This window comes from Pleuronectes platessa, chromosome 6 (genome assembly GCF_947347685.1).
Source record: "Pleuronectes platessa chromosome 6, fPlePla1.1, whole genome shotgun sequence".
Classification (NCBI taxonomy): domain Eukaryota; kingdom Metazoa; phylum Chordata; class Actinopteri; order Pleuronectiformes; family Pleuronectidae; genus Pleuronectes; species Pleuronectes platessa.
In genome coordinates, this window is record NC_070631.1 from 27,855,972 (window position 1) to 27,879,900 (window position 23,929).

The window sequence follows — 23,929 nt, forward strand, 5'->3', positions numbered from 1 at the left end:
TCCACCGAACCCAGTATTCCTCGATCCCTAAATAGCAATATCTTTATGACCTTTTTTAATGATAAAATTCAAACCATTAGAAATAAAATCAACCATCTCCTGCCCTCAATTGGCACTAATACCCTCCCAACAACAGAGATCTCAGAAACGGCTGAGAATCCTACCCATTACTTAGACAGCTTCTCTCTGATCACCCGTGATCAGTTTACCAAATTAATCTGAGGTTCTAAACCAACAACCTGTATTTTAGATCCCATTCCTACCAAATTACTTAAAGAAATTCTGCCCCTAATTGATAGTTCGTTACTTAACATTATCAATCTGTCATTATCATCAGGTTATGTACCACAGTCTTTTAAAATAGCTGTCATCAAACCCCTACTCAAAAAAACCACTCTAGACCCAGAGGTTTTAGCCAATTACAGACCAATATCTAATCTCCCCTTCATCTCTAAAATCTTAGAAAAAGTTGTTGCCAATCAGCTGTGTGAGTTTCTCCGGGAAAATAATATATATGAAGACTTTCAATCGGGGTTTAGAGCCAATCACAGTACAGAGACAGCCTTGGCAAAAGTCACTAATTACCTTTTAATGGCCTCAGATCAGGGACTTGTGTCTGTCCTCGTTCTGTTAGATCTCAGTGCAGCATTCGACACGATTGACCATCAAATTTTATTACAAAGACTCAAACAGTTAATTAACATTAATGGAACCGCCCTTAACTGGTTTAAATCGTATTTTTCTGATCGCTCCCAATTTGTGCAAATTAATGATGAGTCATCTGTGCGCACCAAAGTTAACCATGGTGTTCCACAGGGCTCTGTGCTCGGCCCAATTTTATTCTCATTATATATGCTTCCACTAGGAAACATTATCAGGACACACTCGGTAAATTTCCACTGCTATGCGGATGACACCCAGTTATATTTGTCAATAAAACCTGAACAAAGTAATCAATTAACTAAACTTCGAACATGTCTCAAGGACATAACAACCTGGATGACCCGCAATTTTCTCTTATTAAACTCAGACAAAACAGAGGTTATAATACTTGGCCCCAAACACCTTGGAGCTACATTATCTAATGATATAGCTGCGCTAGACGACATTGCCCTTGCTTCCAATGAAACAGTCAGGAACTTGGGAGTGATCTTCGATCCTGATTTATCCTTTAATTCTCACTTAAAACAAACTTCTAGGACCGCTTTTTTCCACTTGCGTAATATTTCAAAAATTAGACATGTCCTTTCCCAAAAAGATGCAGAAAAACTAGTCCACGTCTTTGTTACCTCGAGACTGGACTATTGTAATTCATTATTATCAGGCTCCAGCAGTAAGTCGTTAAAGACTCTACAGCTTGTCCAAAATGCCGCAGCACGTGTCCTGACGAGAACAAAGAGAAGAGAGCACATTTCTCCAGTATTAGCATCGCTACACTGGCTTCCAGTTAAATCTAGAATAGAATTTAAAATTCTCCTCCTCACCTTCAAGGCCCTTAATAATATAGCGCCTTTTTACCTTAAAGCGCTGTTAGTACCTTATAAACCCGCTAGAGCACTCCGCTCCCAGAATTCAAGCCTACTTGTCGTCCCTAAATTCTCTAAAAGTAGAGTAGGAGCCAGAGCTTTTAGTCACCAAGCCCCTCGGCTGTGGAATAATCTACCAATTTCAGTTCGGGAGGCAGTCACCATCTTTTCGTTTAAAAGTAGGCTCAAAACCTTCCTTTTTGATAAAGCTTATAGTTAGAGCTAATTAGTGCGCCAGAACGTTACTTGTTCTATTTTATGACACATGACACACGGAGCTTCTCTTTCCAGCTTCTCCTTCCTCTTCTCCATCCCTATCCCCCTTCCCCGGAATCCCTTTGCTTTATCACCCGCAGATCCAGGGCCTCTGTGGCCGCACCATGGATTGCAGATGGTGGATCGCGCACCGGGGGTCGCGGTGTTGGATCCAGTGTGGCGGATTCTGAGTCATGTGGGCTGATCGTGGTGCTGGTGGCGGACCCTGTGTCGCGTTGGCATTGGGCACGGGCGGTGGACCAGGACCGCGGTGGTGGCTCGTGATGGGTCCTGGTGGGCGGCGGTGGACGGTGACTGAGGACTGGAGTGGCGTCTGGTCTGGATGGTGGATCGTGGTCCTGCTGGTTGCTGAGCATGGACTGTGCTTGCAGCGGGACTGCTTGGCATGTCATGTTGGGGTTGTCCTTCGGGATGTCTACCCTCATCAAATGCTGCTAGAGACTTTGATTATTGATGATGTTTTCCTGCACGTGGCATCTATTGCACTTCTGTCCGTCCTGGGAGAGGGATCCCTCACATGTGGCTCTCTCTGAGGTTTCTACATATTTTTACCCTGTTAAAAGGGTTTTTAGTAGTTTTTCCTTACTCTTGCTGAGGGTTAAGGACAGAGGATGTCACACCCTGTTAAAGCCCTATGAGATGAATTGTAATTTGTGAATATGGGCTATACAAATAAAATTTGATTGATTGATTGATTGATTGACCTACCCAGTGTTACAGTGGGATTCCTACTAAAGTGTTCAGTGAGTGTATGTGAGTTTGTTCTTTCTTTTCTAATGCCTGTAGTGTCAAAGGCAGGAGTGACAGATACAGGATACAGGTTTGTTGGCCACAGAGCTACATACATCTGTGTGTTTTATAAAGTGGGAGCCAATATGGTGCTGAATGCTGGGTAATGAGTGATTTGCAATATCTTATCCAGTTTCTTCCGTTCTTGATGATGAGCTAGCTTGAGGAGACATTTTAGGTCTTAACCATATTTTTGAAAGGTAGAGAGGGAAATACATGATATTCAACTCAGAAGATATTTTTCATTACAAGACACATCAGAGATGGGTGTCTTCTAAATGTTGAACTGACCTTTTCTGTCATTATCTGAGGTCTGTGGAGTGTTGTTTATCATCCTGCAACAGGCGGCCAGCTGGATGTCCTGATGTTTGCGACTTTTATTGTCAGGGAATGAACTACACAGGGATAAGATGATTTAGAGCTGAGGTGTATTCAGTTGAACAGGGGCTGGGATGGTTTGCAGGTTGTGGAGGACAGAAGGAAGGGGCAGCAGCGAAGGATGTGGACGATGTCTGAAAAGGCTTGATGGATGGCAAAACCTGAGGACTGTGCGTTGAGCACCCGCTTTTTCTGCATGCTGCTGACAGTCAGCATCAGGAAAAGAGAGATTTATTAGAATTAAATAGCAGGGCAGACGGAAACTATACACAGTTCACTTTTGTAATGATGATTAACTTAACCTGTCAGTTAGTAGGTGTATATGTGCACAACTCAATTCCGAGCAGATAAGCAGTGATACAAAGATTTAATGTCAAAATGATCATCTAGCTTAATCAAAGAGAAAAAAGTAGAACCAGGAGAAAAGAAGTGCTTTGGGATAACAGAAGTAGATTATGTAGAAACTTATGAAAAGCTCGCTGCCGACACACACACACACACACACACACACACACACACACACACACACACACACACACACACACACACACACAAATACAAACACGTGGTTGCATTAATTAGCTACCAGCAATTAAGTTGCTATGTTTTTTTCTCTGTGGTGTAAACGAGAATTACAGTCACAAACCACTGACTTGGAGAAATAATCTAAACCATGTTAATATAACACACGTAGAACACTAAATTTACTGTTACAAAAAGTAAAAATACTTACACTTTGTATTTCACATTTCAAATTACTTATTACAGCCTGATTAGTCTGTATTAGAATGATCCTGTCTCTAAAGTAGTTGTTGGAATTAAAAGAGTGATGAAAAACAGCATCAACCTGGTGCTTGTAGACCTACACTTCAGATAATGCAGTATAATCTAAAGGAAAATGAAAAGAGACTTCAGTCCTACCTGAGGTGTACTTGTCCTTCATGAGAGGCTGTTCTCAGAAAACATTAGCCATCGTGTGGAGCTGACACACTGACACTTTGGAGAGCAATGTTACTTGAGAGCCCTGAATGTGGAACTCGATCACTGTCTCCCTGTGGTCAGTCATACAGCCAGTGTTTAAAGTGGACAAAACACTATTATACCAACAACCGTGCTTTTGTCCGTCATATGATCTCCTTCGAAACACTGCAAAAAAGCCTTGCTTATTATGTGGGCAAAACCACATAATAAACTATTGTTATATAATAGTTATCCCTATTTTTACATATTACATAAGAAGTCTCTCCATTTTACCATATCATAACTCATTTTGTTAAGGTCCTTAAATTATTTACTTTTAGTGTTTTGGGGGAATACAAGTCATCATTACCATAAAGCCTCAGAGGAGCTTTGTCATGCATGAGAAAATAACTAATGATTTTGTAATTGGGTTGAGCGGTGATACAATGGTTAGGAATGTCATGAGGGGTTTTGGGTTCAAACCTGAGCTTGGGTTTTAGGCAGGACCATACATGACTTAAGTATAAATAAATAAATTAATAAATGTATAAATAAATACATAAATAAATAAAAAAGGAAATAAATACAGAACTAAATAAATAATGCAGAAATAAATACAGAAATGTATAAATAAATGTCTTAAATATATTTCCACATTTATTTATTTCCACATTTAATTATTTCCACATTTCTGTGTCCGTATGCTAATGAGAAAGGCGGGCCTAAGCGCAGTCTCATGCAGGATTGGTCACAGGAGTGTAATGATCCAGCCCTTCTACTTCTGCCTCTCAATGCTGACTGGTATCCAGTAGCTGTTTGCAGCGTTGAGCCAGTTCACACTAAAATGAACTATTTCAAGTTCAGAGGGTTAGTTAAGGTTATTTTTTATTGGGATGATTTAGGTGTCAGTAGTCCTGACTGTGAGCGTCACGTGTTCTACTGAGCACAAGGAGCGAGCCGAGAGGTGGAGGAAACAGAAACTCCAGCTCGGTACAAACCACCTGCAGCTTCTGCTCTGATCATGAAGCCGCTGATCTCTGAGCAGATGTGACCAGAGAAGCTCTGTGTTTTCACTGTTTCCACTGTTCTACAAAGTCACTGAGCGGCTGCTTCATGGTGACGAGCTCAGATCTCACTGCTTCTATCTCCGAGCGAGTGTGTGGCGATGTGGGGGGCGGAGCCTGTGCGTGCGTGTGTGTTTAGCTCAGTTGACCAATCCTGCTCGAGACTGAGGTTGGGACCTCCTACCTCATTTACATAGGGACACTTAAATGTAGAAATAAGTAAATGTGGAAATAAATAAAAGTTGGAATAAATGTGGAAATAATTAAATAAATGTGGAAATAAGTTTAAGACATTGATTCCTTTAATTCTGCATTTATTTCCACATTTATTTATTTCATCATATATTTATTTCTACATTTATTTATTTCCACATTTATTTATTTCCACATTTAAGTGTCCCTATGTAAATAAGGTAGGAGGTCCCGACCTCAGTCTCGATTTTGTGGATTTGATTGTGCAAAATCTTGAATCTTGAATCTTGTTTGCTTCAAAGGTCAGTTTGGAGTCAACAATAGTCCCAAGGTATTTATACGCTTCCCCAAATTCCACAGTTTGACCTTTGATAAAAGTCTTGACGTGTGTGGACAAGTTTTCTGAAATCGGACACCATATCCTTGGTTTTTGAAATGTTAAGTTGGAGGAATGACTCCTTGCACCACTTAACAAAGTGCTCAACAACAAGTCCATGGCTGTTTTCATTTACCTGAAGCAGACTCACAATCACTGAGTCATCTGCGTACTTTCAAATTATCCTTTAAAGAGCTCTGACACATATTTGTATAACGGATAAAAAACAAAGGAGAGAGCACACGCCCTTGTGGTGAGCTAGTGGAAGAGCAAACTTTAACCGATAAATATCCATTCCCTCTCACTCTTTGTGTCCTGTTCATTAGAATCAAAAATCCAGGCCACAAGATTAAAACTGAGTTTAAAATCTTCTAAAAGCCTACGGGTTAAAATGTGAGGTTGAATTGAGTTAAAAGCAGATGAGAAATCAATAAATAAAAGATGAGCATCACAGCCCTTTCCTTCTAAGCATTTAAAAAGCAAATAGAGCAGAGTGAGTGAGGCATCCTCCACTCCACTGTGAGGCCTGTAGGCAAACTGCAGCGGGTCATGGGTGTGCTCAGTGTGTCTTTTTTCAAAAATGTTAATTTAAATAGAAGTAAAGGCCACAGGTCTGAAATCATTAAGGGTTCTTGGAGTGTGTATTTTAGGTACAGGGACCGGCATCTTTACAGTCCATGGGAACATGAATATAATATAGAATATTGTAACTTCCTCCTTGCAGGTCTACCTGCTAGTGCCATCTGACCTCTGCAACTCGTACAGAATGCAGCAGCTCGACTGGTCTTTAACCTAAATTCACTCACACTACTCTGCTCCTCTGCTTCCTTCACTGGTTACCAGTGGTCGACTGCATCCGTTTAAAAAATTAATAGTTGTGTACCGTAATGCTAACGGATCGGGTCCAGTCTACATCTAGGAAATGGTCAAACCTTACACCCCAGCCCGTTCACTCCGCTCTGAATCTGCCAATCGGCTTGTTGCTCCCTCACTGTGAGCTAAACCCTAAAAAAAATGACAGCTGTTTGCTGTCCTGGCTCCTAAAAAGAGGAACGAGCTCAAAAAAGCGTCAGCTAAATGAAATGTGATGTAAAAAGTTAACTCCACAATGTGGTGCTCCTCTGCTGAGTCCATACTCATGTATCTTAATGGAACCCTTAGCCCTATCAATCAAATTTTATTTGTATAGCCCATATTCACAAATCACCCCTCTCGTTTGAATGTATTATGGTTATTTTTCAATAAATCATTACAACCTTTACAAATCTCTAACGTTACACCCGCTGATCTCTTGATAGCTAGTATGCTAATGTTACATTGTTAATGCTCATTTATGTGCAATAATCCAATGCATTATTAATAAAATGATTTCATGTCGCCTATTTGAAGATACACGATGATTAAAGTAGCATTTAGCAGCAAGGTTAATGACAGGTTAACTGCTCCTGTAATAACAAAGCATCCTGGCAGGGCTGCCTACAGACCACTGCTAGCAGCCTGAAGCTATTTGCTCTTGATTTATAAGTAAAATAATGTAGAGCAGGGGTCTGCAACCTTTTTCACAATAAGTGCCAATGTGAAGTTTTCTTGTTAGTGTGCCATATCAACATTATTTTTAACTTATTATTGAACCACATTAATATTTCAGACATGTCATTTTATTCCATCCATATTGGCTATATATAGAACAATACTTTAAAGAAACATGTTGATCTCATTATGATTGCAATAATAAGTTTGTCATTAACCCCACCAACCACACTCCTGTTCAGATTTGCAAAAGCTTGCTTCAGTCGCATGGTTTTGGCAGTGGCCAAGACTTTGAGAGAGTTGTCTTGCGTCCCATACCTGGACACTGCACGTTAGATTGATTCTCCCTTGTCTGCCTGATCTTTGAAATTACTTTTGTGCTTTGTCTCAAAACAACACTGGACGTTTGGCAAACAACATTTTCAAAACAGAAAGTGCAGCCAGCACGGTCCTTATGAAAAAGCAAGGCCGCAGTCCTCTGCCCATCAGGGCTGAAATGCCCGTGCCTTTGTTTTCTTTAGCTAGCGGGGTTGCCATCACCTATAGACCATACCAACATTCGACCAGTGCTGGCTGGGAGGGTTCTTATTATTATTATTTAATAGCGATTCTGTAAATTTGTTTAAGTGGCTGTGAAGTGTTAACATCAATCAAGCTATATAATACAGGCTGCGTGACAGCAAAACCTTTGCCATTGTGCAAACGATTATGGCGCCTAAGTTTGCCAACCCCTGATGTAGAGCAGCCAAGCTTTTGAATTTCCATTGAATGAATGGTAATTCATTCGCCACACTGGGTCCACCACCACGACCCCCAGTGCGCGATCAACAAACCGCAATCCATGGTGCGGCCACAGAGGCCCTGGATCTGCGGGTGATAAAGCAAAGGGATTCCGGGGAAGGGGGATAGGGATGGAGAAGAGGAAGGAGAAGCTGGAAAAAGAAGCTCCGTGTGTCATGCGTCATAAAATAAAACAAGTAACGTTCTGCCGCACTAATTAGCTCTAACTATAAGCTTTATCAAAAAGAAAGGTTTTGAGCCTACTCAAAACCTTCCTTTTTGATAAAGCTTATAGTTAGAGATGGTGTCTGCCTCCCGAACTGAAAGTGGTAGATTATTCCACAGCAGAGGAGCTTAGTTTAAATTCTGGCGCTATATTATTAAGGGCCTTGAAGGTGAGGAGGAGAATTTTAAATTCTATTCTAGATTTAACTGGAAGCCAGTGTAGCGATGCTAATACTGGAGAAATGTGCTCTCTTCTCTTTGTTCTCGTCAGGACACGTGCTGCGGCATTTTGGACAAGCTGTAGAGTCTTTAACGACTAACTGCTGGAACCTGATAATAATGAATTACAATAGTCCAGTCTCGATGTAACAAAGGCGTGGACTAGTTTTTCTGCATCTTTTGGCGAAAGGACATGTCTGATTTTTGAGATATTACGCAAGTGGAAAAAGGCGGTTCTAGAAATTTGTTTTAAGTGACTATTAAAGGATAAATCAGGATCGAAGATCACTCCCAAGTTCCTGACTGTTTTGTTGGAAGCAAGGGCAATGTCGTCTAGCGCAGCTCTATCATTAGATAATGTATCTCTAAGGTGTTTGGGGCCAAGTATTATAACCTCTGTTTTGTCTGAGTTTAATAAGAGAAAATTGCGGGTCATCCAGGTTTTTATGTCCTTGAGACATGTTCGAAGTTTAGTTAATTGATTACTTTGTTCAGGTTTTATTGATAAGTATAACTGGTTAATTAATGACCACTCAAAGCACTTTACAGTACAGTTTTCATCCATCCACCTACTCAAACATTCATACAGTGCATCTATACATAGCACTTTATCATAAATAGGTCATACATTGCCTGCACAGCTGTCAATTTTGGGTTCAGTATCTCGCCCAAAGACATGGCTCTGGGAGACGGGGATCGAACCGCCAACCTTAAGGTTAGTGGACGACTAATTCTACTTTAAAAAACAAACAAACTGTTACGTCATGTTTGATGCGGTTTACAATAAGCCACTGTTAAAACACATTAGACATTTTATTGAAATTAAAACATAGGCTGCATTAGAACATTCTCTTTTGTTATTAGTCATCAAGATAGTACAACTTTACAAACTAACAAAAACAAGGAAACTGGAAATTAAATCAAACCATAGCAGGGAAAGCAATTGTACAAGTTTAAAAAAAAGTCTGTGATAATGTAATACAGCCCAGAGACTACTCAGACTTGCCAGCTCACTTTTGAAGTTGTCTTATTCAGCACAGTTCCGTCGACTTTCCAGCAGTGAGCTGGGAGGGCACTGCAACAACATGAGTGTTCATTTATAGTGAAGTCCTCAACTTTTATAGCAACTCTCAGACCAAGTGGAAACATGCAAGAACTGCAGCATAAAATTGTATCCATGACATGAATGGTAGGATGGGATGTGTACCAGCAACAGGATCACCACTAAATACTGCCAACAGTTTTCCAAATATAGAAAGATCAAATATTTCATCATTGTCATTTTATTTCCATTCACATTTGTGCTGCTGTAGCATGAAAAGCCCCATTACAGTAGTTTAAACATTTGGCACTTTCCTGGATATAACCGAATGAAAGGTTTCGAGAATTCAGTAGATGACAGTGTGTGTACTCAACTCCAACTCATTGTTCTCTATCAGTATGAGGGAATGTTCAGTGGAATGAAATAAAAAAAAAAATGTTTTTGTTCCCTCTGAAACCCCCACTACTAATACAGTGTGGGCTTGACAATATCAATAAGGAAATCAATCAATAAAATATTTGCGTATTTAAACATTGCTTTTCTTTTAACAACAAAAACAACCAAATGGAAATTCTCTCTTTTGAAAATTTTGAAATATTACAAAAAAAAACATCAATATAGTAACCCATCTATTACAGCTAACAATGTCTTTGGGGACAGATCAAACCCCAAAACATTGAGCCTTACTATAGAAATAATAAAAACCAGGTGATACATATGACAGATCTGACAATACCCACAGTTACAACTACTCATTGCCTGTCCTCCACACAACACCACATTTGGGTTTTGTTAGAATGTTTAAACAGTGAACAAGGAGAAATTTTTCATCCTAGAAAAGGTAGCGTATTTTCATACAGTGGAGAAAAATCGGATATGCTTTTGATGTATTAAGAACATTTCAGCCACAAAGTGCTGAGAAATGCTGCCATACATCAACAGAATATCATAACTACACTAAAGGCTCTTGCATATTATTTGTTGTAATACTAACCAAACATGTGTTCCCAATACATTTACAACGTTGCTCAAAAGCTAAAATAACGATCTCTCCTATAAAAGATTTGAAATCCCTCTATGCCATCATACAAAAATTTGAGATCTCAGATTTAGATTATATTATGGGGTAATCCTAGCCTGACGTTGTCATACTCATAATTCTAGTCAGAATATGAGTCCGATACTGCTCCATTAGGCTGTGATTATGGGGCGTGTTTCAACCGAACAAGGGAAAAAAATGCCTCTTCGCTCAATCTGATAGACCTACAACCAATCAGAGCAACGTAGTATGTGACGTATGTTAAGCGACGCATAATTGTTGTCAACAGAGCTCAACTGCACGCACGCTGGAAGAAGTAGAAGAAGATGAGTAAAAACGATTTTTGCCGGTGTTGTAAAAATAATTTAAGGATACACGGAGAACTTATCAACACGATCAGTATTTTTGTGAGAAACCGTAAGGTGAATGCATGTACGTACAAGTTCTCCGTTTAGGATTACAACTCCACAACACATCAAACAAATCATATCGGATCTATCGGTCCTGTAAGAACTTAATACGGTTGGAACGCGACATTTCCATGTTTAAAAAATGGACAGACGACGAAGGAGACCAGGCTGAAGGAGCGTGTTCATCTGAGACATCAGAGAAAAGAGACCGGGGGCCCAAGCGCTCTTTGGTGACGTGGTCGATTACGTCACTGTTGATCATCTGTCCATCATCGTATAAAGCCCGCCCTGACAATTTGATTGGTCCGAAAAGCTTCTGTTCGGGCATAGTTTCTCCCCAACGGAGCGATGCTAGACCAAACTTCCCGACCTCAAATGTTGTGGGCGGGGCTAAATTCGTCTGGCATCCAGGCTAGGGTAATCCTGAAGATCATGTAAAAATCATCTACCCATTAAATACACTGTGCCTTTGTTTTTATAAATCATTTGAAATACATGAATGAACGGTTAGATACAGCATTCATAAGAATATATATTTATGATACATAAGGTGCCAATGTGTAATAATATGTAAAGTGTATCACACAAGCTTTATATTACGTCGCTTGGACTCACTAATGTGGATACAACGTTTTGATCAGTTCATAACAATTCGTCACTAAAATCAATACTATTTGCTATAAATATAAAACTACTGACAGGAAATGACCCTTGCATGTACAGTATAGGTGCATTGGTCTATTAACTAACAAGAAGCTAATTCAGTTAAAGCCACAAACAAAACTGTTTGTTTCAAATATTAAAAACATCACGAGTCTGATCGGTTGTTTATTTGTTCTCATAGGCTGCATACTTAAAATAGATTTTTTGAAAATGTGTACCAACTAGTGGCCAACAGGTGTAATTATACCATTTATTTGTTAAAGATGAGTGTATGTTAAAACATCCCATACTGTTCCCTGATTATATTACAAATAAATGGCAACGTGTTATCGGATAATATAGAGTACCAGTTATTTTACTGATTAGCTATCCTCCACACGATCTTCAGGATTAACACCATGTTTTAAAGACAGGGACATTTAATCTTGGATTAAATTTAACATTTACATCAAGTTTAATCCCAAATTCTTGATAAAGACACTTACATCAAATTATCAAGTTAGTTCAAAACGCACATCTTAGTTTGATAAATGATTTACCTGATTACAAAAAACTAGGGTTTCACATAGTAAGGGCAACAGAAAAGGGGGTGATTAGGAAGATTCTGGTTTCAACTGCAGGTCAAGGATTTCACATTAGTTATGATTTTACAATGAGAATGTAAAACAGTGTAAGCGGCACTAGTCTAACTGCTATAATGGCACATGTGATATTGTGTGTTAAACCTCCAGGTTAATCAGGTGAGAGAACATAGAGTGGGAGCAGTTTAAAAAAAATCTAACGCCTTGGACTTTAAAAAAAAAATTGGATCATTCCTTTCAGTTATTGCACGTTTTACTCAAGCTGCTTTCAGGAATGCACTGAACTCGGGAGACCCAGAACCTCCAGACATTCTCCAGAAGGGCTATATGTGTAAACACAAATGTCCGAGTGAAAGCCTCCGCACCTCCCCGGTCAATACATCCCCTAATGTCAGCAATGAAGTTGGTGACACTTAAATTGCCGAGCTCAGCTATTTCTTCAACATGCGACACTAACTCAATTGTGTGGCAAGCTGATTATGAGACTGTAAAGTGTCACTGTGGACTGAAATCTTGAGTAAAGTTAATAAAATATAGTTTAAGCAAGCTGACACTGTAGTCAAGACAGTGCATTAAGTGCATTCATCACCACTCTATGCAAATACTAGGAATGAGTCATTTCAACTACAGTTTAGGATTAATCTAAGAGCTATCTGTCCAAACACAGCAGGTACTGGGAGCTGTGTTGGTGTGTGCTTGTTGTAACAGGTACAGTGGAGACTGTCAAACTAGTACAGGCTGATTTGAGCAACAGTTTGAACGTCTATTAGATGCCAACACACTGCACACCCGTTTACAACTCTATGAGACCAGATTTTAATACCCTGGAAATTAATCATTTGTTTTGTTTTGCCGAAGCCCTCTGGGTCAGCAGCCCCAAAGTGCCAGCACAGTGCACCACAGTAGATATTTGGGTAAAAATAGATTCTTGGAAATTGCGGACGCTATGCCTAATGAAAAGATACTGTGAGAACCATTCATAAAGACTACTCTACCGACAATCCTGCACTAAACTTTTATCAATATTAGAAGGCGTGACTGAGCTATTGAGTTAAATATACAGATGAATCATTGATTTTCTATATATTATCTGCATAAGCATAGACAGTGGTAATGTGTTCATTGTACCTAGTCCATTGGATTTGACTATTGATAAACATGTACAGGACTTTGAAATAACTCAGGACTTCCACTGCCTTACATACATGGGGCATTAAAAAACACCCATTGACTTAGTGCAGCAAAGAGTGAAAGGTCCTGGGATGAGAGAAGGGTGGTCAATTGAAGGCTGACTGTAGGTCTTTGAAGGCTGCTCGTCTCTGTTTCTGGTCCTCAGCCTGCTTCTTTTTCTCCTCCTGCTCCTGGCGAATCTCTGCTTCAAACCGGCTGGACTCATTGATGGCCTGGACCTGTTCAACAGAAAGACACTTAATGGTCAAGCATAGAAGTGCAGCAAAGAGGGTGGAAGTAATGAGTTACATTTACTCTTGTAAACAAAGTTCTTATACATGGACTGGATTGGTGATATTTCGCAGTGATTCTATATACCAACTCACTCTTTATATACCCCAGGACAAAGTTCATCCACACCTTACAATGGATGTTCATGAATAAATCATGTAACCATTAACTGACAGTAAGATTTTTGACTGATTCATACTTTCAGTTAAACTGTTAATAAAATTTTTTCTATGTTTTAAACAGACGCATCTCAAAAAGCTGGCAGGTCTAGAGAGGAACCATCTCTGCATTCCCTTATAGTTGTTATTCTCCATCCCGGGTCTCATAGTTTATAGGCTGTGTAGAGGACTAATTGAGGCATGCCTGCTCTGTTTAAAACGGTTGATTATTGTGATTGCCAACTGAACATGCACACAGTTTACTCGCGTGAACAACTACAGCAGATGTTATGCTGAGGTCGGCAAAGGACAGAAAGTACTTCATGGAGGTTTCGACCAACGCCACAAAGATTTCTCACGGTGTTGCTGATGGTCATTCGACTTTGAGAGATAACGTTCTCATATCATTTTGAAGCTCTTTCCATGATGCTATCCCTAATATACACAAAATAATAGCATTATGACCATTATCACATAACTTTATTGATGGGGACCCAATTATTACTTTGAATATTTCTGTTGATGCCACACAGAATTTCCATCCTGCACAAAATTTGACTGATACATCACTCAACATTACCTTCAAGATGTTTTTAATCTATTCACCAAAGATTGGCTTTCTGATTGGAAAACAAATGATAAAAATGTGTCACTCGTTCATCAGCGTCATTTATTCTCTTTTGTTTGTGACAGTCGTATTCCTCCTTTTGTATAAAAGACAGCATGGATTTGTCTACATTGTATATCACTGGATTTGGAAATGGTTGTTATAGACTCACATCTGTGTCACTACAATTTGAAATGGACTAAGCTGGTATTAGAGGTGGGTGGGTGGGTGGGTGGTGATGCTGCTGGAATGGTGGTGGGAATGTTCAACCCGCTCTCAAATTCCAGTGGCTGGCTTGTCTCAAAGTAACTGATAGTTTGTATGTGTAGTTTTGAATATTTTGTATATTGACTGCAATGAAACTTTATCTTTGTTAATTTCTAACGTTTTGGATTCAACTTACTTTAGCTTCAAAGAAGGTTTTGGCTCCTTTGACCCCCTCTGTAGAGACATCTATTTCAGAGAGGCGAGCAAGGACACAGAGGCCACTGTCCTCTGACAGCTCTCCTGCTGCTGCCTTCCTGAAAATCAGCAGGAACTAAAGACGACAGGAAAAGCAGAGGAACACGGATGTAAGAAAGAAGGAATAACACATCATATCACTAATTTGTAACTGGTTTCCTCTTTTCACCTCTCTGAAGCTGAGTTTGTTGTCAAGGTCCTCGTCCACCTCCTTGATCATATTCTTCAAGCCAATGTGTGTTTGTGGAGCACCAAGCTTCTCCATCATCAACTTCAGCTCCATGAGGTCAATGTAGTTGTCTTTCCCAGAATCATACCTTGACAGAATCAAATATGAGAAATGCTTTGTTACAGCTTGGCAACAGTTCTTAAAGATTCAATTCCTATCAACAAATACTGAGCCACTTCTGAGCCGTGTAGTTGGTTGATTTTAACAGGTTTGATAGATGTGTGCCTAGTCCCAGTTTCCCAATTCTGTCCAACCTCAATATTTGTATAACCTCCACTAAAGCAGCTTTGCATGCCTCACCATATTTATTACTAACTGCCTTTTGTGCAGCTGCTCGGTTGAGCCTCCCATTGAAATGGGCACTATAAGCTCAAGCCTAATTAGATAGTAATTTGCTTCTTACTGAATAAATGTCCGGTAAACCTGCCGAGGGGCAGCATGCAAATTGCAAAAGAATAAAATCATGCAGTTAGTGTCTTTGACATACTCATGTCAACCTGAGCAACAATGGTTACCTCTCGCCAGTCTGTGTGTTTACTATCTTATATATGTATTTTCCAAAGGGACTTCTAGGGCAAATAAAGCAAGTCAAGGTCCAATTTCACATGAAGGCAGATGTTCAGAGTTGCTGACTGGGCTGGTACACAAAGATATGAAAATGGGTAGAACTCCTGTGTTACAAGGCACGTACTGATTATATAATTTGCCCACCCACCACACCGTCTGTATCATTTATATAGACCTAAACAGAGTTTACGCTAAGAAACGCCTCTGTTTCAGGATCAGGATAGACACACAATAGGCCCAGCTGCCTTGTACAGTGCTGAAGTATCCTTTCAGGGTCCTCCCTCCACACTCACATTGAACTTTATAAATAAACACCAACAACAGTTATTGAAGTTTACTTTGTGTTTATTTGATTGGGCACATATTTCCCATAAACACACAACACAAAAATAGTCACACATATTGTGCAAGTGCGCAATTCACTTGCCACACACACAAACGACACACAGAGCCAGGACATCAGTTAAAGTGACTGCAAAGATCCGGATACATGATACGACACCATCAATTACTAACTACATAAATGTTATTGCCAGTTTGTGTCTGAAGAGCAACCGAGACGCATGGGTGCCAAAAGAAAACCTTGGGGAAACACTGACAAAACTTGGTTGATCAGTGGTAGCACCCACATCAAATATTATCTATACTTAGTCTGTCGCTGCCGTTATTTAAGGAAAATTAAAGTGTCTGCTCTGAGCAGCAGCAGATTCAAATCACAGAGTAAAAGAGTCGTATCACCTGTTGAGAGAGCTGATGAGGATGATGAGGATTTGGTGTTAAAACATTATTATAACTCGGGTTGGGCGTTATGGAAAAAAAATCATTCCACAGTGGATATCGTGATAATATTTAAATGACATTTGAATACCTTTTATTAAAAATTTTCTTACGTACAAACATTGGAACATTATAGCCGATAAAATGTCCGATAAACACAGGGTCGCTCTCATGATGCCAAACTTTCGTGCCCTTGTTTACGTTGGAACTATAAAATGCGTCGCCGTTGTAACTGCAGGACTACAATTTGGAACAAGAGGGGCAAAAACTAGTACTGTCAAACGATTAAAATATTTACTCATGATTAATCGCATTTATGTCATAGTTAACTCAAAATTAATCACAATTACAGATTTGTATCTATTCTAAATGTCCCTTCATTTATTTTTTTTCCATAATTTTTTTTTCATTTAAATACTCTTATCAAGATGGAAAGTGGATTGGCTTGCTTTATGCAAATGTTTTATTTTATTGAAATAAAACATTGCCAAACAGGGCGGTACAAAATCAAATTATAAAGTGCACATTTCAGGTAAACAGGGACTCAGCCTATAGTGCAGTTAAACCATGGCTTAATATTATATTTTTTTCAAGTTTGCATTGAACATGGCAGTCAGGCCTCTTATTTAAGAAACAATGAATCGTAACAGTTAGGTTACCAATAAAAGGTAAGCCTACTACTTCTTTGCTTTCAGCCAGCTACTCAAACAGAAAAGCAACAAAATAACAAACAAACAAAATACACAGGCAAGTGTCGGCCTACTTTGGAATAAATTAAATACAGAACTTTGTAGGGCTATTTGAGTCCTCCCCATATTTGTGGAAAATGTATGAAATAAGAAGTAAATAAAAACATATAGCTGCAGCCTAATAGCTTAAAATATATATTGTAGTTGGCGAAATACTAAAACAAAAAGCGAGAGCAGGTCAGACTGGAGGCGAACACAGACACTGAAGCTCGGTAGAAACCAACTGCAGCTTCTGCTCTGATAAAGAAGCTGAGACCAGAGAAACTCTGTCCTTTCACTGTTTCCATAGTTAAGAAGCAGTCAATCACTGAGCGGCTGCTTCACGTGAACGAGCTCTGATCTCACTGTGTCCCTATGAGCAGGTGAAAAGGACCGGTGCGCTATCTGGGAGCACGCGCGCGCACGCATGCACGCTCCTGGTACTTCATGATGGCCTGATACGATGATGTTTTAAAAAATTATTGTGACTTAGTCAACCACCAACATTTTCGTCTCGTCAACGAAAGTTAAAATAGATTTAGTCATAGTTTGTATTTTCAAAGATCCGTTTTTCTTTTGGAGAGAGAAATTGGATGTGTGCCGTGAGTATGTGTGAAAACATGCAAAAGTGTGTGTCACACGGCGAAAGCCGAGAGTTGGCAGCTCTGGGTTAATTTTGCGAGGAAAAAATTTACGTCGTTAAAATGGATTTACGTTAACGTCGTTAATAACGTGTTTAACTGACAGCACTAGTAAAAACATTTGCAAATTTTAACGCTCCCAATCGCACAAGTCACCTTAGAGTCCGGCATCATGACGACGATGTATGTCTTGTCAACTGAATTTCCCCAGTGAGTGGATCAATAAAGTTGTATCTTATCTAAAATCAGCACCACTGCACTGAGGCACAGTACTCCGCTGGTCAACATTTGACTCTGCTCCTGTGATTTTTTCTAATCATCACACATAGAACTAATCTTTATAAAAAGTCCAAGTGTCCTTTTAAATTTTATTTGTAAATTTCATTTCTATGCATTCCCAATACCTGAAAAGGAAGGGCAATCTAAGTTGGAGATAGCCATAGAATATATGTTATCGTGCCTTTGTCTGTTGGATTAAAAGTCATTGACACACCTATTAAAGCTGAGACAGAGCCACAGAAATTTGTCTCCATCCCTACCCAGGTGGGACATATTTGTATAACTAATGGTGTGTCCAATATGACACACAATGCATATTAGATGCCCAGTAATAAACTTTGAAATTTGGGAGGACGGGACGAGCTCTATCGACATGTCTTATATTTTTAATCGAGGAAAAGTTATATTGCGATAATTATATAGATATCGTTTAATCGCCAAGCCCTTATTAAAACATTGGAAATTTAAGACAGAGAATGAGAGAGAGCCATAAAAAGACACAGAGGGAGAAAGAGAGGTACAGAGCGCTGTAGATTTAATTATGTTTGATAGAGAAAGTGCTGCTCATAGATGCATTGTTTAAATATGTGAGCAAATGGGTGATTCGCGAAACTGTCCATTAAGTTGTGATTTCAGGGCTCATCAAAACCAGAAAAGATATATATAAATATATAGACCATTTACTATTTACAATAAAGAAGCACAAAAACTTCTTAAGGAAATTATTATTATGAGAAGCGGACTATCACAGTCTGGGTATTTAAACACCGTACACAACTTAAAGTGCAGCAGTAGAGTTAAGCTGCTCACACAGTGATATCTCACGTTACAGATCTCACTCAGTAAATGCTGTACAGACAATGATTCAACATACTAGTTTTATATGGTTAAATATCTGGGTTAATCGGTTTATTACTCAGTGGAACATCTTGGCATCTGTAGTGTGCATCATCAAAAAGAGAAAAGTTTTTGCTGAACTAAAATCCGTTTTTTTAATCTAGAATAAATGTTAAAATTGTATTATTTATTCTGTCCATTAACTAATTCATAGTTAATTTAATTAATTTCATGAGAGCCGATCATATTGGTCTTTGTGAGTGGCGAAGATTAAATGGCCATTACACTGCAGTCAACAGAAGCAGTCTAATTATCAATCCATTTATTGATTGATTGCACACATAGTTCCTAAAAAGTTATTCAGGGGACCTGAACTAAGTTGCAAACATTATTTTGTTGAGTAATGATGAAATAATATTGTTGATAATTACATCAACTTAATATTGTGTGTAATTCCAGATGAAATTTTTGCATTAATTGATTTGAAATAAAATTTAAGCTGTAGTAACTTCATAAAATTGGCCAGACAACTTCATTTTGCTCAAACTTATTTTAGGATTTTAAGTCCCCTAAACATGCCTGGGCGGGTACTTCCGGTTTGTAATGGACTAGAGAAGATACATGGTAAACCGTGCTCCCGAACCTATCGCAATTTACCCATAGAATAACTCAAAGACTCAACATTTATCAGTAAAAAGGATAAATACGTTGGAGAAGAAACACCGGGAGCCAAAAGAGAAGAAGAAATGCCAACACCTAATGATAAAAGCTTTTTGAAGGAAAAAGCTATTAGGATTAAGGTACGGCAGACCTGGGCATTGTACGGCCCCCGTGCCGCATCCGGCCCTTTGGCTGTCTGTGACCGGCCCGCGTGAGGTCAACGCAATATTAGGAATCACACGTAAATAAGTGAACATCATGCAAAGAATACAACAACATTTCTTTTATTTTGAAGGTGCCTTTTTTAAACATTTACCTGACGTACATCCTGAATGCCCGCGAGCGGATGATGTGTTGGCGAACGAAGTTAAGAAGAGATGTGAGTTAGCTATTAGTCCGCAAAAATGTCAGCCCAGAGTTTTTAACGAGACAGGGATTGCTAAGTATTTATTTACTGAAGTCAAAGGGAAAGCCATGTGCTTAGTTTTTGGAGAAAAGATCGCTGTTTTTAAGGATTACAATTTGAACCGCCACTACGAGACAAAGCACGGAGAGACTTTACGCACGAAACGTAATGAGGATGGAGGACATCGCGGGAAATCTCGAGCTTCAGCTGCTAAAGAAAGTAGTCGATTTTGACTTTTTCTCCTTGGCTCTGGATGAGGACTGTGATGTCCGCGACACAGCCCAGTTACTCATCTTTGTACGTTGGATAACGAAAGACTTTGACTTTACTGAGGAGCTGGCAGCAATGCGGTCAAAAAAAGGGACGACGACTGGGAGTGATTTGTTCACGGAGGTAACTGCATGCTTGGACAAGCTGGGACAAACTGGCAGGTGTTACAACCGATGGCTGTCCAAATCTGACAGGGGAAAATGTCGGACTTTTGAAGCGGAATCAAGATAAAGTGAGGGAAATTAACCCAAGGTCATGAAAAACCTGGAAAAGTCATGGAATTGTTTAATGTTTATTTCCAGTCCTGGAAAGGTGCTTGAAAAAAATGTAATCCCAAAGTTTTGGAGAAGTCATGGAAATTTGTTATATTCATATTTTCATGTCGTTAATTTACGCTTAGTTTTAATTAATTCATATGCTTTTAAAAAAAATACGCTCAAAATATAAGCAGGCATACTATCTCGTACTAATTGAAATGTTTGGTGGGGAAGAAGGCGAGATAATGCACTACGCCAGGGAAGTGTAGATTTAACCATGCTTGGCTACAAATGGAAAAGTACATGCCATGTGTTACAACAGACGTCAAACTATTTTCTCATTCATTTGTGTAATTCAAGGTTTACTGTATGCTTTGAAATTCTCATTGTTAGCTTAAATACTTGAGAGAGGCGGTGGTCTAGTGGCAGAAACTTGGACTATGGGCAGAGAAGGTCTCTGGTTCGTCTCCACGGAGAGACAACAAAAGACGAACCTGGATATATCTGTACAAAAATCCAAGAGTCTCCCTACCCTGTCTAGTGCCCCTGAGCAAGGCACCTTACTCCCCCAACATCTGCTCCCCGAGCGCCGTAAAGCGGCGCTCACTGCTCTGTGTGTACTGCACCAGATGGGTCAAAAGCAGAGATTAAATTTCCCTACCTGCATGAGTGTGCCTTTGCATGTCTGTGCATGTGTTTGGGACTAATAAATGCATCTTAATCTTAATACTAAATTTAGTCTCTTTTGCATGTATACACTGAGATCTCACAAAATGTTTGGTCATGTTGGTTTAAAGTTATTGAAAGTCATGGAAATACATTGGTCAAAATGTGTATGAACCCTGGTGTTGTGTAAGTCAGTGCTCAAATGAATCATGTTACTGATGTTGTAACTAAATTAGTTAACTTTATCAGGGCAAGAGCATTGAATCTCAATTTGTTGCACTTTTGGAGGAGCATGAGACTGAACATGGGGACATAGGCTACCACGCAGCTGTCACAGTGTTAATTTTGGCAGCTATTTTTGATTTAGTCTTAGTCTTAGTCTTTTGACGAAAATGCATATTAGTTTTAGTCACCTTTTAGTCATTTTAATCCTTCTTAGTTTTAGTCTAGTTTTAGTCGACGAAAACAAATTCCATTTTAGTCTAGTTTTAGTCGACGAAAACTAATTCCATTTTAGTCTAGTTTTAGTCACATTTAATAGCCACATTAAACTCCTTTTCTATAAAAACATATAGCTGCAGCCTAATAGCTTAAAAATATATATTTAATTTTAAATGTGAAAACAAAAAGGGAGAGCAGGTCAGACTGGAGCCGGACACAGAAACTGAACATCGGTACAAACCAACTGCAGCTTCTGCTCTGATGAAGAAGCTGCGGCGCTGATCTCTGACCAGCTGAGACCAGAGAAACTCTGGTTTTCACTGTTTCCATAGTTAAGAAGCAGTCGGTCACTGAGAGGCTGCTCCACGAGAACGCGCTCTGCTTTCACTGTGTCTCTCTGAGCGAGTGCGCGAGGCGGGGGGCGGAGCTACGGACCGGAGCGCTATCTGGGAGCGCACAGGCACACACACACACACAGATTCACTCGCCCGCTACTGATACTTCATGACGGCCTGATACGATGATGTTTTAAAAATTATTGTGACTTAGTCAACCACCAACATTTTCGTCTCGTCTCGTCTCGTCAACTAAAATTAAAATAGATTTCGTCATAGTTTTTATTTTCAAAGATTCGTTTTCGTTACGTCTTCGTCTCGTCTTCGTCATGGAAAAAAGGTCGTTAACGAATATATTTCGTCATCGTCTTCGTCAACGAAATTAACACTGAGCTGTCAGATAGCTCAGTCTGGGCAAACTGCTTAAAACAGTATGGGACCTGAGAGCAGAGATTCAAGAGTTTTGTGAAAAGAAAGGCAAGGACATCCAAGAGTTCAGGAGGAATGCTGAGAAGATGTTGGTTCTCTTTGGATCTACTTACATATATGAACAAACATTTTCTGTGATGAAGTTTAACAAATCCAGATACATATCCTCTCTCACTGATGATCACCTGTCAGGTGTCCTTCGCATATCCACCTCAGATATTCAACCTGACTTCAGTGCACTTGTTCAAGCCCAAAGCAGACTAGATTTCGCTGCATTAACATTCACACGCACACACACCAGCTCTCATCCAAACGCATGGGGTCCGCGTTTGGATCGCTGTATCCATTAGCATCGCGTATTCCGTTTCTTTTTTTATTCTTAAAACATGGTGTAAATTATTCCGTTTCGAGTTGAATATGAATGTCGGGGCTTGGAGCTTGGATGACACCCGCGAGCAGTATGGAGGCATGTTATGTTTTATTATGTTTGAAGATATTCAAAACTTAAATTGTGTCGAATTTGGATGCAACACTGTTTACCCCTGAAACTCCAAAAGTGTTTTGTGGACTAACACTTCACCGCCCCTCCAGTGGCACAGTGGTGAGTAGATACTACCCCTTTAAGTAGGCCAATTTAGTCATATAACATGCTGTTTAAATTTGGTGAAAACCCCAAAAAATAAGCATCTGCTTTCTTACCATGATACAATATTTTTTCTCATGTTTATTGATGCAATCTATTTAGGTCATTTGAATTATTGGGTATATGTGTTTGTAAAAGGGTTGAAATAGAATAAATAATGTCTATCAACTGAATTCACTTAGATTGACAGTGTAAAAGGTCTCCAGTAATCATCCAGTTCATTATCTTGAACATGCCATATTATATTTTCATTTGATTCCCAGTACACCGAAGAGTTTGTGGCAAGCCTTGGTAGGCATGTGATGACATTTGCCATCAGCGATGATCAGCAGTTCAGATCTCACCCAAAGACAGCAATCGTCCTGTTTGAGGAAACCAGAGGAACTTAATCTATATTCTTTGTGTCTCAGAAACTGTTCCTTGATTGCGATGGACTGAAACCAGTGCCAAAGTGCCAATTCTCTAAACACTATTTTGATATTTTGAGTTGACTTTTACATTTACATATGTTCAGAGTTTAGTATATAACTGCAGGCCAAAAAAGTTAATTGCAAAACAAATTTGTTGTGAATTAATTTATTTCTTCCAAGCTAGAAGAACAAATACTGTTAAAAAGCTAACACTGCTGAAGAATGTAGTTAAATGGTTGTCAACTTAAAACCTTGTGTTCATAACTATTAAAATAAAGGAGAAAATCCTTTCAATAATGTGGAAAAAGTAGTTGGAACAACTTAATTAGAAGCAGTATTCAAGTTAAACATTTCAGTTTATTGTAACAATTCATAGGTAAGTAGAAATTTTAAATACCTTCATTGCAGAGGAAAAGCTAATTGACCTAACTCAATGTTGGTTGTTGGTTGAAGGTGTGGTATGCACCATGCTCTGAGCATTAACGTGTGACAATACTGTAAGAGAATTGTGTCTTGTTTCCTCCTTGCTAAGGTGGGATTGTAGGAATTGCCACGACAATTTGGGGGCTCGTCCGGGATGCCCAACTCATTCACGCTTCAAACCATTTTTAAGACC

At 39.3% G+C, this 23,929-nt stretch overlaps 1 protein-coding gene across 1 annotated transcript in view; it reads right to left on the bottom strand.

Moving 5' to 3' along the window:
- Positions 1–9,115: 9,115 nt before the first annotated feature.
- The window catches only part of efhd2 (EF-hand domain family, member D2), a 34,788-nt gene continuing 19,974 nt past the window's right edge, over positions 9,116–23,929 (bottom strand). The window contains exons 2-4 of the mRNA XM_053423842.1: positions 14,908–15,055; positions 14,680–14,814; positions 9,116–13,459 (exon numbers count right to left, since the gene is read on the bottom strand). Of these exons, the coding sequence (XP_053279817.1) occupies positions 13,328–13,459; positions 14,680–14,814; positions 14,908–15,055 (415 nt within the window). The 3' untranslated portion in view covers positions 9,116–13,327. The remainder of the gene's footprint in view (positions 13,460–14,679; positions 14,815–14,907; positions 15,056–23,929) is intronic.